Source organism: Ascochyta rabiei, chromosome 12 (assembly GCF_004011695.2).
Source record: "Ascochyta rabiei chromosome 12, complete sequence".
NCBI classification, from domain to species: Eukaryota; Fungi; Ascomycota; class Dothideomycetes; order Pleosporales; family Didymellaceae; genus Ascochyta; species Ascochyta rabiei.
In genome coordinates, this window is record NC_082416.1 from 1,540,875 (window position 1) to 1,555,266 (window position 14,392).

General features: G+C 47.4%; 2 protein-coding genes across 2 annotated transcripts, besides 16 other annotated features; both read left to right on the forward strand.

The window, feature by feature from the left end:
• Window positions 1-153: 153 nt before the first annotated feature.
• Window positions 154-181: a tandem repeat.
• A 197-nt stretch (window positions 182-378) lies between these two features.
• Window positions 379-471: a tandem repeat.
• A 425-nt stretch (window positions 472-896) lies between these two features.
• Window positions 897-986: a tandem repeat.
• Window positions 987-1,038: a tandem repeat.
• Window positions 1,039-1,213: 175 nt separating this feature from the next.
• Window positions 1,214-3,418, forward strand: EKO05_0007580 (uncharacterized protein; the record flags this gene model as incomplete). The annotated part of the gene is made up of 2 exons (XM_038943359.1): window positions 1,214-1,479; window positions 1,528-3,418. 2 exons carry the CDS (start codon window positions 1,214-1,216, stop codon window positions 3,416-3,418), a joined length of 2,157 nt encoding a protein of 718 aa, XP_038793813.1.
• Window positions 1,249-1,303: a tandem repeat.
• Window positions 1,309-1,339: a tandem repeat.
• A 566-nt stretch (window positions 3,419-3,984) lies between the features above and the next one.
• Window positions 3,985-4,449, forward strand: EKO05_0007581 (uncharacterized protein; the record flags this gene model as incomplete). Its single annotated transcript, XM_059637081.1, has 2 exons — window positions 3,985-3,999; window positions 4,066-4,449. 2 exons carry the CDS (start codon window positions 3,985-3,987, stop codon window positions 4,447-4,449), a joined length of 399 nt encoding a protein of 132 aa, XP_059493064.1.
• Window positions 4,103-4,436: a tandem repeat.
• Window positions 4,450-10,528: 6,079 nt separating the features above from the next.
• Window positions 10,529-10,554: a tandem repeat.
• A 346-nt stretch (window positions 10,555-10,900) lies between these two features.
• Window positions 10,901-11,161: a dispersed repeat.
• Window positions 11,162-11,400: 239 nt separating this feature from the next.
• Window positions 11,401-11,783: a dispersed repeat.
• Window positions 11,784-12,240: a mobile genetic element.
• A 4-nt stretch (window positions 12,241-12,244) lies between these two features.
• Window positions 12,245-12,387: a dispersed repeat.
• A 311-nt stretch (window positions 12,388-12,698) lies between these two features.
• Window positions 12,699-12,841: a dispersed repeat.
• Window positions 12,842-12,857: 16 nt separating this feature from the next.
• Window positions 12,858-13,076: a mobile genetic element.
• Window positions 13,075-13,512: a dispersed repeat.
• Window positions 13,510-14,392: part of a mobile genetic element that runs on past the window's edge.

Sequence of the window (14,392 nt, forward strand, 5' to 3'; positions counted from 1 at the left end):
ACGCGCCTCAGGGGCAGAGAAAGGCCAAGCAGGACGCTTCAGGGCGCTGTTGAGTGGTCGACACCGCTGGACAGCCACCCCTGCGGCTCATCCAGTGCTGGCGAGGGCGCGGCCAATCAGAGCCGAGTGCCGTTTCGAAGGGGGCCCCACCGGGCTGCGCTAGTCTGCGCTGGGCTGCGCTAGGATGGTTCCTGCGTTAGCGCGCCCTAAGCGCACGGCATCTGGGCTGATTCCAAACAACGATAGCAGCCAGGCGGTGATTCAGGAGGTTCGGCTCGGGAGGAAGTGACGCACAGGCGGTGTAGAGGACATGAGCCTATGAGGAGGTATTGTCCGGCTGGGAAGTCGTGGAGGCGTGGAGGCGTGGAGGCGCGGAGTCGTGAAGTCGTGAAGCCGTGAAGCCGTGAAGCCGTGAAGCCGTGAAGCCGTGAAGCCGTGAAGCCGTGACGCCGTGAAGCCGTAAAGCCGTGAGGCAGTGGTGGACCAGAACAAGGCGATTGTGCGCACATGGACATGATGCAACAGCTATGTATTCCAAGAATGCAGCGAGCGGACCAAACACAGTGGCTGACGCTACGCTGCGGTTCACTACCACATCGCTAGGGACTGTGTACACTACGCCCGCGCTTGACCCGTGCAACGGCCCACTTGCGCCAATAGGAGGCGCCTATCATCCAGAGCGACCGGACTGCAGCTCCTCGTGCACAGCGCGCCGCCTCATCTACTGCTGCCGCCCGGCCTCTCCTCATCCTCCACCTCACTTTGTGGGCGCCGCTCGTTCTCCTCCTCCTCCAGCGACCACCAGCTCGCAGTCCGTATCTTACCCCAGTCATTCTTTTTTGGGCCTGGAGACGCGAGACACCGACTCACTGCACTGCACATCCGCATCCACCTACACACCTACACACATACATACACACACATACACACATACACATACACATACACATACACATACACATACACACACATACACACAACATACATACATTAATCTATACACCCATCGATCCATACATACATCAATCCATACATACACTCACCTGGCCTGGGACGACCACTTCACGACCTCACGCTGTCCACACTCGACCACCTGCAATCTCGTACAACTAGCGCACTCGACGACTATCCGCAACACCCCTAGGCTCGCGTCGGCCTCGCATATATTGCCAGCAGCCCCGGACTGGCCGACGAGGAGAAGCATTGTGAAACCATGCAGCACCGCCAGATGCACCAATTTGCGGGGAGCGCCGCCCATGCCGCCCACGCCGCCCACGCCGCCCACGCCGCCCACGACGCCCACATTGTCAACACCAACACCAACACCAACACCGACACCGACTATGCCAGCCGCACCCTCATGGACCAGGCCACACGCGTCCTCATGGCCCGCGCCACCTCGACATGCACCAACGACAGCGACCCGGGCTGCACCAAGCCCACGCAGGTGCCCATCCTCGTCATCGTCCTGGCGACTGTGTAGGTTGTCTGAGCCGGCTGCCCCGTCTGCGCTAACCGCATCCACAGCGTCCCCGTCGTCGGCATCTTCATCGTCCTGTTCTTCCTGCACCGCCGCAACCAGAGGAAGCTGGCCGAGGAGGACAAGGACAAGTACCGCTCCATGGACTTTGGCCTCGAGCACGAGCGCGCGCCCGGCGGCCGCGTGGGCGTGCGCAAGGGGCCCGAGATGAGCGTCACCGACGTCGACAAGGAGATGAAGGGCACCCACGACCGCGGCATCTCGCTCGAGCACGGCAGCCCGTACATCCTGCCCGTCGGCCTGCACGGCTCGCGTGAGTCGTTCCACTCGCTCTCGCGCTCCACCCACGACCCGCACGACCCCTACCGTCCCGTGACCTTCATGACGGACAGCGCGAGCATCCGCAGCCCCAGCCACGCCTACGGAAAGGACAACGCCTCCCTGTACACCTCCTCGAGCGCAGGCACAAAGGGGAGAAACGGCGACGGCCTCGGCCTGCTGCAGAACGCCCAGCGCATGTCCACCTCGCACCCCATCCGCTCCGAGTCCCTCTCCCCCGACGGCACCCGCTCGCCCATGCGCTTCCCCGACCCAGCCGCCCCGCCCCTCAGCCCACTGAACCCGCGCACCGCCGACCAGCCCCAGCTGCCTGCACCGTCGCCCGCCGGCTCCGAGATCAAGCTGCAGTACGCCGCCTTCAAGCCCACCACCGACGTGCCCAGGATCATGATCCCGGACGCCGACGGCAAGAGCAAGTCGGTCAACAAGTCGGTCAACAAGTCGCCCGTCGAGAAGGCGGCTGCCTTCTCCCCTCGCATCCAGTCCCAGCAGGCCCTCGTCTCCCACGGCCCCTCCAACAGCATCCTCAGCACCTCCAGCTACGGCGACGCCTTCCAGATCACCCCGCCCTCGCCCCGCCACACACAGCCCACCATCCACGAGCTCCCCACCCCCGTCGCGCCTACCCCTCTCCGCCCCCAGCCCGCCCCTGCCGGCCTGAATGTCGACAACGTTGGCCAGAGCACCAACCGCCTGTCCATGAGCCTGCGTCCCATGCCCCCCATGCACGACGACCCCGAGGAGAACCCCGAGGACCGCGCCAACCGCATCCGCTCTTTCTACAAGGAGTACTTTGACGACTCCAAGCCCGAGCCCGTCGGCGGACACCAGTACACCGACTACCACGAGGACTACAGCTCCGAGTACCTCGACGGCGCCGTCTTCGACCCGCAAGCCCGCGGCTTCGTCGTCGCCCAGCCCAACGCCCCCTTTGCCGAGCCCATTACCCGCCGCGCCATGACACCGCCGCCGCGCGCTCCCCCGCGCTTCCGCAGCAACACGGGCGGCAGCCGCGCCCCGCACATGTCCAACGGCTCCCTGGCGTCGCCGCAGCACCCTCCTCGCAACATGTCGTCGATGAGCGGACGCCTGCCTGCTCCTGCGCCCAGGAAGCCCCTGCCACCGCCGTCTGCTCTCTCCTCCCTGCCCACGCCCGGAAAGCTCACGGAGAACTCCATGGTCTTCGATGCCGCCGACTTCGCCCCGCCCATCTCCTACCGCGACAGGCAAAACGGCATGCGTCCAGACAGCCCGCTCGGTGCCCCCAGGCCCTTCAGCCCTGCTGTCCGCCCGCACACGCCGCTTGCCAGCTCCTACGACGACCTGGCCGTCATGCCCAGCCCCCATCTTCTTCGCAAGTCCGGCACCTTCACAGCGCTTGACTTTGCCCCGCCGCCCAAGTTCCGTGAGCCCGGCTCCTCCCGCGCCTCCGACGCCGGCTCGATTCGCTCCAACCGCTCGGGCATCTCCAACAACGCACAATACGCCATCCGCAGCGGTGCCAACCGTGTCAGCAGAATCCCCAAGGGAGTCGTCACCACAAGAGACGGCCTCCTGGATCAGCTGAGGCCGCAGATGAGCCTGGTGACCAAGGCCTAGTCCCCACTTCGATGATTGTGCCCAGCACATATGCCTTTGACGACAATCCCCAACCACCTCCAGCTCACTGGCTGAGCTTCCCTGGCCCCGATCACAGCTCACTACCATCAAGTACCATCGACGACCACCATGGCCCACACAGCCTTCTTCTTCTCTTCTGCTCGGACCGACGAACACTGGCTTTGTCTACCCTTTGTTCGTCTTCTCTCTTCCAGTGCGCCCCAGCGTAGTGTACATAGGGCCTCTTCTCGTTTAGTCATTTCCCTCACTTGAAAGCTTACTCAGCGATTGCGATTCAGCGGCAAGGCCACGGCGTTTCCATCTCTAATTTCTATTCTTTTTTTGCTTGGTTGAAAATAGGTGCGTGGTGGTTTGATGGTTTGGTGGTTTGGTGGCTCAAGGGGTGATTCGAGGGGAAGGAGTGTAGATGAGGTGGAGGGAAACGAGGCCAAGGAGGTGAAGGCTGAGCTGGTGTTGATGTGATGTAGATGTAACAAATTCAAGTGCAAATAGAGAGCAGAATCAAGAGGATGCATAACTAGATGAGCCTTGATCTGCAACGTGACATGTCAAAGCCACGAGTCAATCAGCACAGAAATACACGTACCCTCATCTCCGCCTAAAGGGGCAGCTCAACTTCATCCCAGAGCTACGGTTTCGGGACAGTATCTCTAACTACCAACCACTACTACCACTACTACTACTACTACTACTACTACTACTACTACCACTACTACTACTACTACTACTACTACTACTACTACTACTACTACTACTACTACTACTACTACTACTACTACTACTACTACTACTACTACTACTGCTACTACTACTACTACTACTACTACTGCTACTACTACTACTACTACTACTACTACTACTACTACTACTACTACTACTACTACTACTACTACTACTACTACTACTACTACTACTACTACTACTACTACTACTACTACTACTACTACTACTACTACTACTACTACTACTACTACTACTACTACTACTACCACTACTATTACCTGCTGTAATTGCAACTTCAAGCTTCTAGGTAAATTTCAGACAGCCTAATTTGCATTACATGTATTACTCCAGACCTCTACATACCATCTGTTGCATTTATACAGCTGTAAAGACTTCTTCCATAGGAATCAGCTAGAGTGTATCAGCTTGGTGTAGTACAGAAATGGTGCTTACACCCCGTGAGTCGCGAAAATGCAAGGCCAAAACACGCAGCGTTGACTTGTACAAACAAGGCTCTTCGTGCTCCGTAAGCCGACTCGCCCATACCAGCAACGGAAACCGAAAGAGACATCAAGTAGGAGCGGACCGAAACTCTTTCGATTCGACCCCAAAGTCAGAAAGATGCACAGCCTCTTTCGAGGAAAAACGACGGGCCGGAAGCCTTGGGATGATGACGAGAGGTGTTTTGTTAGAGAGAGCAGGATATACCCTGGGCCTTTTTTGCTACTGTAAATGTGCATTCACTTTGCGTTTTCCTATCTAACACACCTGAAAGATTCCTCTAATTATAACTGAAACAATTAAGGTACTTACTCTCTTTACTCTCCTAGCGCCATCTGTAGTTCCTGCACCCCTAAGCCCTAATGTAGTAGGAGGTATTTAAGCTAGAGATACTGTAGTTAAACATGCATATATAAGCTAATCCTTCTAAATCCCCTAAAGTACAGTACGCACTATTGCTTGCAATATAGAACCCTATAAGTACTTGTTTAAACCAACGAAGCGCGTTGCTGGCCACTAGACCTACTTTTGACCGGCACTGTAAGTCGATGGGAAAGGCTTGTGGATACGGTAAAGACGCCGACGGCCCTATCGAGCTTGCGTCCAGCATTCTTCCTGGTCTCTGTCTTCACGGGAAATGTGCCTAGAGGAGGGAGGCAGCTGGTATGGAGGTGGATTGGAAGCTCTGTCAGGTTCTATACGGCTCTAGCCCCGCTAGGCATGACACGGTTCTGTCGTTACTGGTATCAGGGTTGGAAATGACAATGCCAAAGTGTGTGGCTATAGTGACGTTCGTGCTGACTGCAAAATTTGCCTAGGTGTCTCTACCAAGCGGATTTGTAACACGCGTTGAAACTTAAGCCTTGAGATGTTGCCGGACAACAGCGTTTGTACCATTTAGGATTCTTTGTTTCTCAAGATGGAAGATAGATGGTGTTATAGTTAGTCTATTGACAACTTCTATAGACAATGCTAAGCATTGTACAGCATTTAAGATAAACGGAACATGTCAATCTATAGATATCAATAGTATTCATATTGATTTTCTTTAATGATAGTCGTGAGGTGTTGACCACTTGAAGACTTCGAGCTTAAGACTATGGATAGTTCATCAAACAGGCGGGTCAAAGCTGTCTCGAATCTAGACACAAAGCATACATCGTTTTAGAAAAGCCCCTCCCCGACTCATGCGCAAGTGCCGAATCGCCGTCTTGAATTGATTTCGAGCTCAGCATCCAGTAGTGCATCGCGCACGTCGCGCGATATGCAGTGGATCGAGTCAGAGGCCAAGCGGCCGGCAGTAGGTACCCAGTACCGGATGAACATGGCGATGCTAAACTTAACGCTGGTACGAAAACAACCGCAGCAAAAGCCGTGGGTTTGGATGACGGGAACAAACCTGTGTCTGTGGAGATTTCGGTGGAGGAGACGGAGCAGAAGCAGAGCATGTGTGTCTTTGTGTCAAAGAAACCAACCTCAGATCGCTGACCTTTAGAGATCCCCTCGTATGCCTCGCGCGTCCTCGAACCCTCCATCCCTTGTCCAGAAGCGGTTTGCAGAACGGAAGCGCGATACACAGAGGTAGGAAGTCATAAGTTGCACATAGGCAAACCAGGATTTGTACGTCATCGGCGAGTGTGAGAAGTTGATAGCCAAGCACGCCTGGAGCAGCTTTTGTGTCGAGTGGAACCGAGACTTCGATCGATCTGCCGTCTTCGTTGCGCATCTCTGCCACGATCGAAGCTTCGCCCATGGCTTGTTGCGAGAGCGTTGGTAAGCCGCGCATGCAATGTGAGCTTCTGCATCAAAGCTCACGGCGAACTTGCGAAATTCATCAGCCGGCGTATGGATCTCTTGGAGGGGTGGTCGAAGTAACCTCGCTTTTTTGTGCCGATAGTCAACGCTTGGGTGATTCGTTGATCCACTTGTGTTGGACATCTCAGTAATACCGTCAACGGAGACGCGCGTAACAGTGGAAACTCTCGGTCGTGAGGTATGCATCTTTACGAAGATGAAACTAGTGTTGAAGATGAATGTCTAAGGATTGTGTAATCCAAGCACGTAAATGACTTTAAGCTTACGCACATCGTCGCTACTATGTCAATCCTGGCATTCGTTAAGCTCCAGCCTTGATTCATAGAGACACGGGCTGTGTTGCCTCTGACTATGTTTTCAATGCTGGCTAGAAGACCTGAAAAACTTGATAGATCAGACGCGAGCATGTTAAACATGTCTGCATATATACCTGTTTTCAACATCTCTTCCTAGAGCCTGTAAAATGCTCTGGTCCCTTCTCCGTAAAGGATAAGTATGCTAACTTAGAGCAACCCCAGAAGGCAATAAGCGCGGTCCTCTTCCCTTGTTGTTTGCCTTTTCGCTGCATATGCAACCCTTTCTGCAACACAGTATTTAGCAAGGTTAAGGTCTTGCAACGCTTCTGTGTATATTTCAGTAATCTTCTTAATTCTTGACGCAAGACTTTTTCTGGAGCTAAGCGGTTTCCATACATCTTTAAAGAGTTGCAACTTAGTAGGCGCAAGTAGTTCCTGCAGTGTCCTGCCTTGCGTGAACCATAAGCTCTGGTCGAAATCCTCTAGTGAAGTGACGTCTTAAAGATAGACGTAGGTATCATCTTTTCGCTTGGCTGTAGTAGATGTACATGCTGTTAATAGACTCGCTTAGCTCAGCGCTGCTCTTGTCGATGCAGCAGGTATCAACCCAGACGTACAACAAGCGTCTTTCACGTGCCCTTGCGCAGCAATCCTTGATCTTCTTGTAGATCAGAGTGTGGATGTGGCTCTTCCAACCCACCAAATGACACTTCCTCATCTTTCTTCCAGCGATGAGACAAAATCGCGTAGGCCGGCACGTCCCTGTAGAATTCCTCAAGCTTGAAAGTCTTCATTTTGAGAAGCTACATTTGCGAGGTCGACTTGCTCATAAAAGCAATGCTTGAAAAGGACAATGGCGCAAGGCAATCAGAGGCGAAATCGTTTGAGCAGGTGAGACCACCTTTACAGGAAAGAAACTCTGTATGGTGCTCTTCCTCGTATCTTGTCGAGGTCTTGCTGTGGGTGCCGCCCCCCTTTTAGAAGCGGGCGAGACGTCGAAGGTAGCGGGTTTGCGACTGGAGTGACTTGGGGTCAGTCGCTCCTGTCTTGGACGACCTCATTGTAACACATCACGTGCTCCGCTGTGGCGGTATGGCTCGTAGGCAAGGTCTTGCAACACCCGTAGCGCAGGCGCGTGCAGAAATCGGGGAGTTTTTGCGTCTCGCAGGGACCTAATCAGACTCTTTCAGACAGGAGGCAGAGGAAGAAGCAAAAGAAGGCCGCAGAGGTATGCTGCAAGCGATCGAGTGCAGCGATGAGATCCGGAACAATTTGAAAGGAGCTTTGAAGCAGAAAAAACTCCGCCTTGGACTGCAGTGATGTATTAAATTGGGAATGACTCTTCTGCAGTATCTTAACTAATGCATGTACGACTCATGTACGGTTCCTGATGGAAGTTATTCAGAATGCTGATGACAAAAGTATGCCAAGGGCGAGACGCGTAGAATAGCTGTTTGCGATTTGATATACATCTTGGGAGAGATAGCACAGTACGTGGCATGCGAATGTGCTTTGAGAAGTTTCCTGATCCTTATTCCTCTTAAAGAAAGACTTCTCGTACGCTGATAGTTCTAGACATTGACTAAAAAACTGGCTACGTACTTCTAACAAGCAATTACGAACTGAATTAAACATCGAAGCCCGAGACATTGCCTAATTTTAGTAGTCGCAACATCCAGGATCCTTCATTTTCGCGGATGAAAGACATTGTGATGATACAATCAGCCAGGCCAACAACTTCGCTGGATGACAATCAGCATTGTAGAAAGCTTGCTACGTGGGTGTGTATCTTTGGTCTAAGACGATGAAATATGTGTGTGTTCATGGTGTTCTTTGTCGCTCTCACAGAACTATAAGACATTGGTCTATCATAATCTACAGTTATCTGTACAACCAATCACACATTTTCTCTACTTAAAGCACCTTATTTATACAGGACTGAGTACAAACACTTCAGCTATCCAAAACGTACCCACTCTTTTCTTCACAAAACAATTCATTTTCGAAATGGAGTCTATCCCTGTCGGTGTCATAATCGGCCTGGTCGTAGCAGGAGTTGTGGTTCTCGCTATGTTGCTTTGGGTGGTTTGGAATGAGCTGACCTGTTGTAGTAGGAGCCGGGATATGGTGTGATTTCTCGATCAAGGTTGACCAAGCGTTGCTAGGTCAAAGTCAGTGAGGTGGGTGGTAACGCGCATTGGTTGCGCTGGCTTGTAGGCTGTGTTTTCGTAATGAAACATAGTTTCTTTTAGTTGTATTAACTCAATTAACATTTGATGATTCTACCGCAAGCCCAGGGCTCGCACCTCCAAGTCTAAATAGATACTGTTATCTGTTTTCTTTTAATCATTGCAACACAATATTTTCCGTGGTTGGAGCACGATACAGGAGCAGAAGCTGACCGAGCGAAAGACGTGCTTCCAGTTCCCCGGAAGGCTTTGGTCTTTCAACTATACACTTGTGTGACTTTTTGGGACGCAGGTCTTGTTTTTATCACCTTCCTGGAATTGTGTGCGAAGGCGCAGTTAGGGTCTTGTCTTCTGCAGCAATTACCTCTCCAGGTCACAGGCGGCCGTAGTCAAGTAAAAATATTATTGTACAAATAAATATTCGATATGATCGCTTCCATGACAGTAATAGTACGCCATATCAGAGCGAGAACCATGTAATGAATGTCGTCAGGGCTACCAACTACCAGGGCTTAGAATGAACGAAAACTACCGCAAAGACTGGGATGATACTTAGACATTAGGTATTGTACTTCAAGCGTATTAAAATGCCTAAGACTTGTGCAGTTTAGACGTGTGCAGTTTAGGTGCGAAGAGTCAATGGATGCTTGAAGTGAATGTTATAATATGTTACCAAGAACGTCTGTTTACCATCACATGTGTCCATAGGACGTTGAAAATCAGATCCCCTGCCCAAACTGCCTTTCATCATGGCGATGGTTCTAAAAGGCTGTCGTTATTGTAAAGAAGATGTTGAACTTTTACATCACTTCAATTAGGTGCTAGGAAGGTGGGTGTAACAGAGACCAACCAATCCATTAATCAAGGCCCGACTTTACGTTTAAGGTACGAAGGTCATTACATCCTTTTTGTAACCTATAGAGGAAAGTTTGTATCCCTATGCGCACAAAACGTCTAAGAGTTTCGTTGTTCAATCTCATCATCGATCGTTGAGATACTTTTGAGTTTCATCAAAGAAAACGAAGAAATTCATTTTCGGTCCACCATCAGCATTTCTGGCATGCCTCCCTTCTTGAGCTACCTCTGTCCAACGCGTTGAGACCAGACCGCAGCCTGTCTTCTGAACTTCATCTTTGAGATCAAGACCCACAGAACCAAATTCGTTCTGGTTGTAGTATCTAGCGTATGACGCCATTTCACCCAACCTGCACAGCTCGCGTGGACTACACTCATTAAGAAACGTCGAGGCTTTGTGCTGTAGATGTGGGGCTGTTCCTATGACTCCAACGGCTCAGACACAGTAGAAAGCGTGCTGAAAGTGTGCAATCTCGGACAGCCTCATCGGATGGTGTTCCCGGTCAAAGCTTGCTTCGATCCCGCAGAGTTTTGTCCAATCTTTGGTGACAGTAGATGCAGAGCGAGAGTTAAATAGGAGACGCTTGGCTCAGATAATCAAGGTTGTCAACAAACCAATCAATTAATATTTAAGGCTGAATATTAATTTGTTTAACAATTTCCTATTGTTGTACTTAAATTAATCAATTTTAAACAACTATTAGAGCTGTTTTATTTATTTAGTTAATTAATTATTAAGAATTATAAGGCTCTAAAAGGCATTTTATATAGCAAATACTAAGGTAGCTTCTTCTAATCCTCTATTCTAAACTCCTTTATAAGTGTCTCTTTGTAGTACCTTACTACTGTAACGCACCAGTCACCCAAAGCCTTATCCAATTCCTCTCCAACTTATCACCAACTTGGTGCCGTTACATCCGTGTCCACCCCACACCCTAGGCCAGCACTCTAATTCTTCCTAACTCTTATAAGGTATAAAAGGCACAAGGTTAACAGGTATAGAGAGCTAGTTTTTAAGTATCTTTTATATAAGACCTATAGGAATAGAACAATTCTCTATATAAACTATTCTAGTGCTCCTATACACCTTATAGCAGATACCTACCCCTTTTAGAGACTTCTATTATCCTGCGTTGTTATATTATACTTAAAAACTTATCCTAGCTAGTAATAGCTTCTAAATAATATTGTAAAATTGTTTAGTTATTTTAAGTACTCTTAGATTTAGATCCCTTATAGTTATAAACTAAGACTAGGTCCTAATTATTATTTAATACAACAGTTAGGATTCTAGAGACCTTCTAGCAACTAAAGCCTTTAGGTTTAGAATTTCCTACAACTTACTGCTCTAGGATTACCTTTAGAAAAAGCTATGTTAGATTGCGCTAAGATAAACACTTAGAAATTATTAAGGACCTACCTAAATTAGATTACTACTAATATTAGGTACTACTAGCCCTAGTTTAAAGGAACCTATTAGAAGATTTACTAGGATTTAGGCAACTATGCCTCCTAAAGGATTAGCTAATAAACTACTTACTAAAAGCAAATTAGATAAGGACTTAGATTAGGACATTCTGTATATAAAGATAGACTAACTATAGTCTAAAATAGCTAGGCTTTAAGTATAAACCTCTCTACACAAAGATAATCCTATACCTACTACTAAGTCCCCCTAACTAACTTAGAGATTTAGTTCCCTAAGCCCTGTTTATACCCCTAGGCTTAGTAAACAAACTCTAACTATTAATAAATTAAGTAATAGCAAAGAACCTAGCTTTAAACAGTAGCAAGCCTTAATTTATAACTAACTTAATATTAATTTAGATTACTATCCTATAGAGAGAGCCTATATAGCTCTAGTATAGGGATACACTTCTAGGCTTACTAAGAAATACCTTAAGCCCTAATACTTGTCTTATAACTTAGATTGTTTTTAGAACACTAAGGAAATAATTACGCTTCTCTACTCTTATTTTATTACTAGAAACAAGAGAGCTAAGAGTTAGGCTGTGTTTAACTGCCTATAAATAGGAAAGGATAATACATTTCTAACTTTTAAAGCATAATTCCTAAGTTCTGCTATCTAGGGATAAGTACCTAAGTTGGAATAGTTTTACTACATATAGACAAAGATTACTCTAGCCCTCTAAAGTCTAAATCTAGGATTTAAGAGACAATAGAATAACTTATTTAAACTTATAGTAGAGCACTTAACAGCGTATAATATAGAAAGAAAACAGAACCCTGTCTATGCCCTACCTAATACTATCCTAACTTAGACCTAACCCTAAACAGTTAAGTTTTAGCCTTGTTCTAATAACCTACTTCTAACCTAACCTACCCCTAGTATTTAGAAGCCTTTAACATCTACTCTACCCCTAACTAGGACTACCCCCTAAGCTACACCTGTAATAAAGCTGTCAAGGCCACAGCTCTGCCCACCGTGCCAAGCATGCCAAAAAGGTAACAATGCTCACTTTGATAGTGAGACAGCGGCCAGAACAGTACTTATTGCCATCACACAGGTCAGAGGTGCGCGCCACATGCCTGAGGCTTACGAGTCTAAGGCTGAGAGCCTAACAATATCTCCCCTTCACGATGAGGGCCTGACCCGGGCCTGACAGGCAGGCATCTGTGGTACCAGGATCTGACGCACGCCTATGGCTGCTCAGAGAGATCTCTCTCTTATCCCAAGTACTGGACCTTCCAGCAGCAACGGCACTAGCCCACGTAGGGCTGTGCCTCAGCTCACCCACAGATGAGCCGGCTCGGCTGAGACTGGACCCGTGCGGAGTCAACCATCTGCAGGTGGGCTAGGTCTGCCAGCATGATTCAAACCCACGCTACGCTACAGCCATCAAAGTAAGCATAATGTCAAGGCCACAGCTCTGCCCACCGTGCCAAGCATGCCAAAAAGGTAACAATGCTCACTTTGATAGTAAGACAGCGGCCAGAACAGTACTTATTGCCATCACACAGGTCAGAGGTGCGCGCCACATGCCTGAGGCTTAAGAGTCTGAGGCTGAGAGCCTAACAAAAGCTAACTCTAGGCAACTGTTACAACTGTAGTAAGGTAGGTTATTTTACAAAAGATTGCACTAGTCCTTAAATTTAAGAAATTTAAGTAAATACTAAAGATTATGTTAATGCTAAAGAAGACTTTAAAGAGGACCTAATACCTAAGGGAAACAGTTCTACCTAATAAGGTAACCTTACCTAGGCCTAAATTAATATAACCTATCTAACCTCTCCTTAACGTACTCCACGGTCGAGCGGATCACACGATCGAGCGGATCACTCAAAACCCCACCAAAATTGCCTAAAACCACAACCCTTTATCTCAACAACCACGCAATAAAATCTTCTAAAATTTTCAGGACAGGGCTGCACTAATATAAATAAGAGTATTTAAAAGTCTTAGAGTGCTAGAATCTATAACACAGACGTTATTAAGCGATTACTGTTTTACAGGGGTGTTTAGCACTATTTGCAGGCTATTTCTATAACTATTATAGCTATAAAGCTGAAATCTAGATATGTACTTACCAATAACTATGCAATACTATTCTGAGATTTTAAGAAGATTTTATTGCGTGGTTGTTGAAATAAAGGGTTGTAGTTTTGGACAATTTTGGTGGGGTTTTGAGTGATCCGCTCGATCGTGTGATCCGCTCGACCGTAGAGTACGTTATCTTATTTATTTTGTAGACCCTATTTTCTTATTTCTTATATTCTATTAAACTAAGGGCTAGGCGTATAACTTAACTCCTTAGTTAATACTAGTGCCTAAGGATTTTTATTCCTAGACTCTAAAATTGCTTCTTTAGTCTCTTTAGCGCTTAGGACTTTTATCTAAAAGCTACCCTTTAAGATTACTGTTAAAGGATTCTAAGACTAATTTATAACCCTAGTAAACTAGTATATATAGTTATATCTAATAATTAATAGGCATAAGATCTATAACTGCCCCTTTATAATTATTAACCTATAATCTTAGGATTGTATTATTAGTATTAAATAGTTAAAACGTTTTAAGCTCTAGCTTAATATAGAACAGACTTAGCTTATATAGCTAGTAAAGTATCCTTAGTTATATAACCCTACCCCTCTATTATTAATAACCCTTAACTATCTTACACCTTAAGCCTACGTCTTATAGAATATATAACACAGAGATTACTTATAAGATATAGAGGATTATTATTAGAGCTAAAGCCTAAACTATTCTATCTATTAGATTAGAGGAAATTTATAATTACTAAAATCTTAAACCTAAGTATTAGCCTAGACCTAAAAGGCTGCTAACTCGCTTCTAACCTAAGCTGTAAATATTTTTATAATTTCTATAAACGCCTTTTACTTTTCTATAAAAAAACTATAGAATAAATTCTTTACTACTAGTCTATATCAGATTAACTGCCTTATTAATAACTATCTTAACCTAGACAATCTAGAAAACGCCTACCTTCTAAGAGAGCAATTGCTAGAGAAATATGCCTAATATGCTAATGTGTTTAGCAAAATAGAGTCTAAAACTCCTCTAGAATACTGCCCTTATAACTATAAGATTA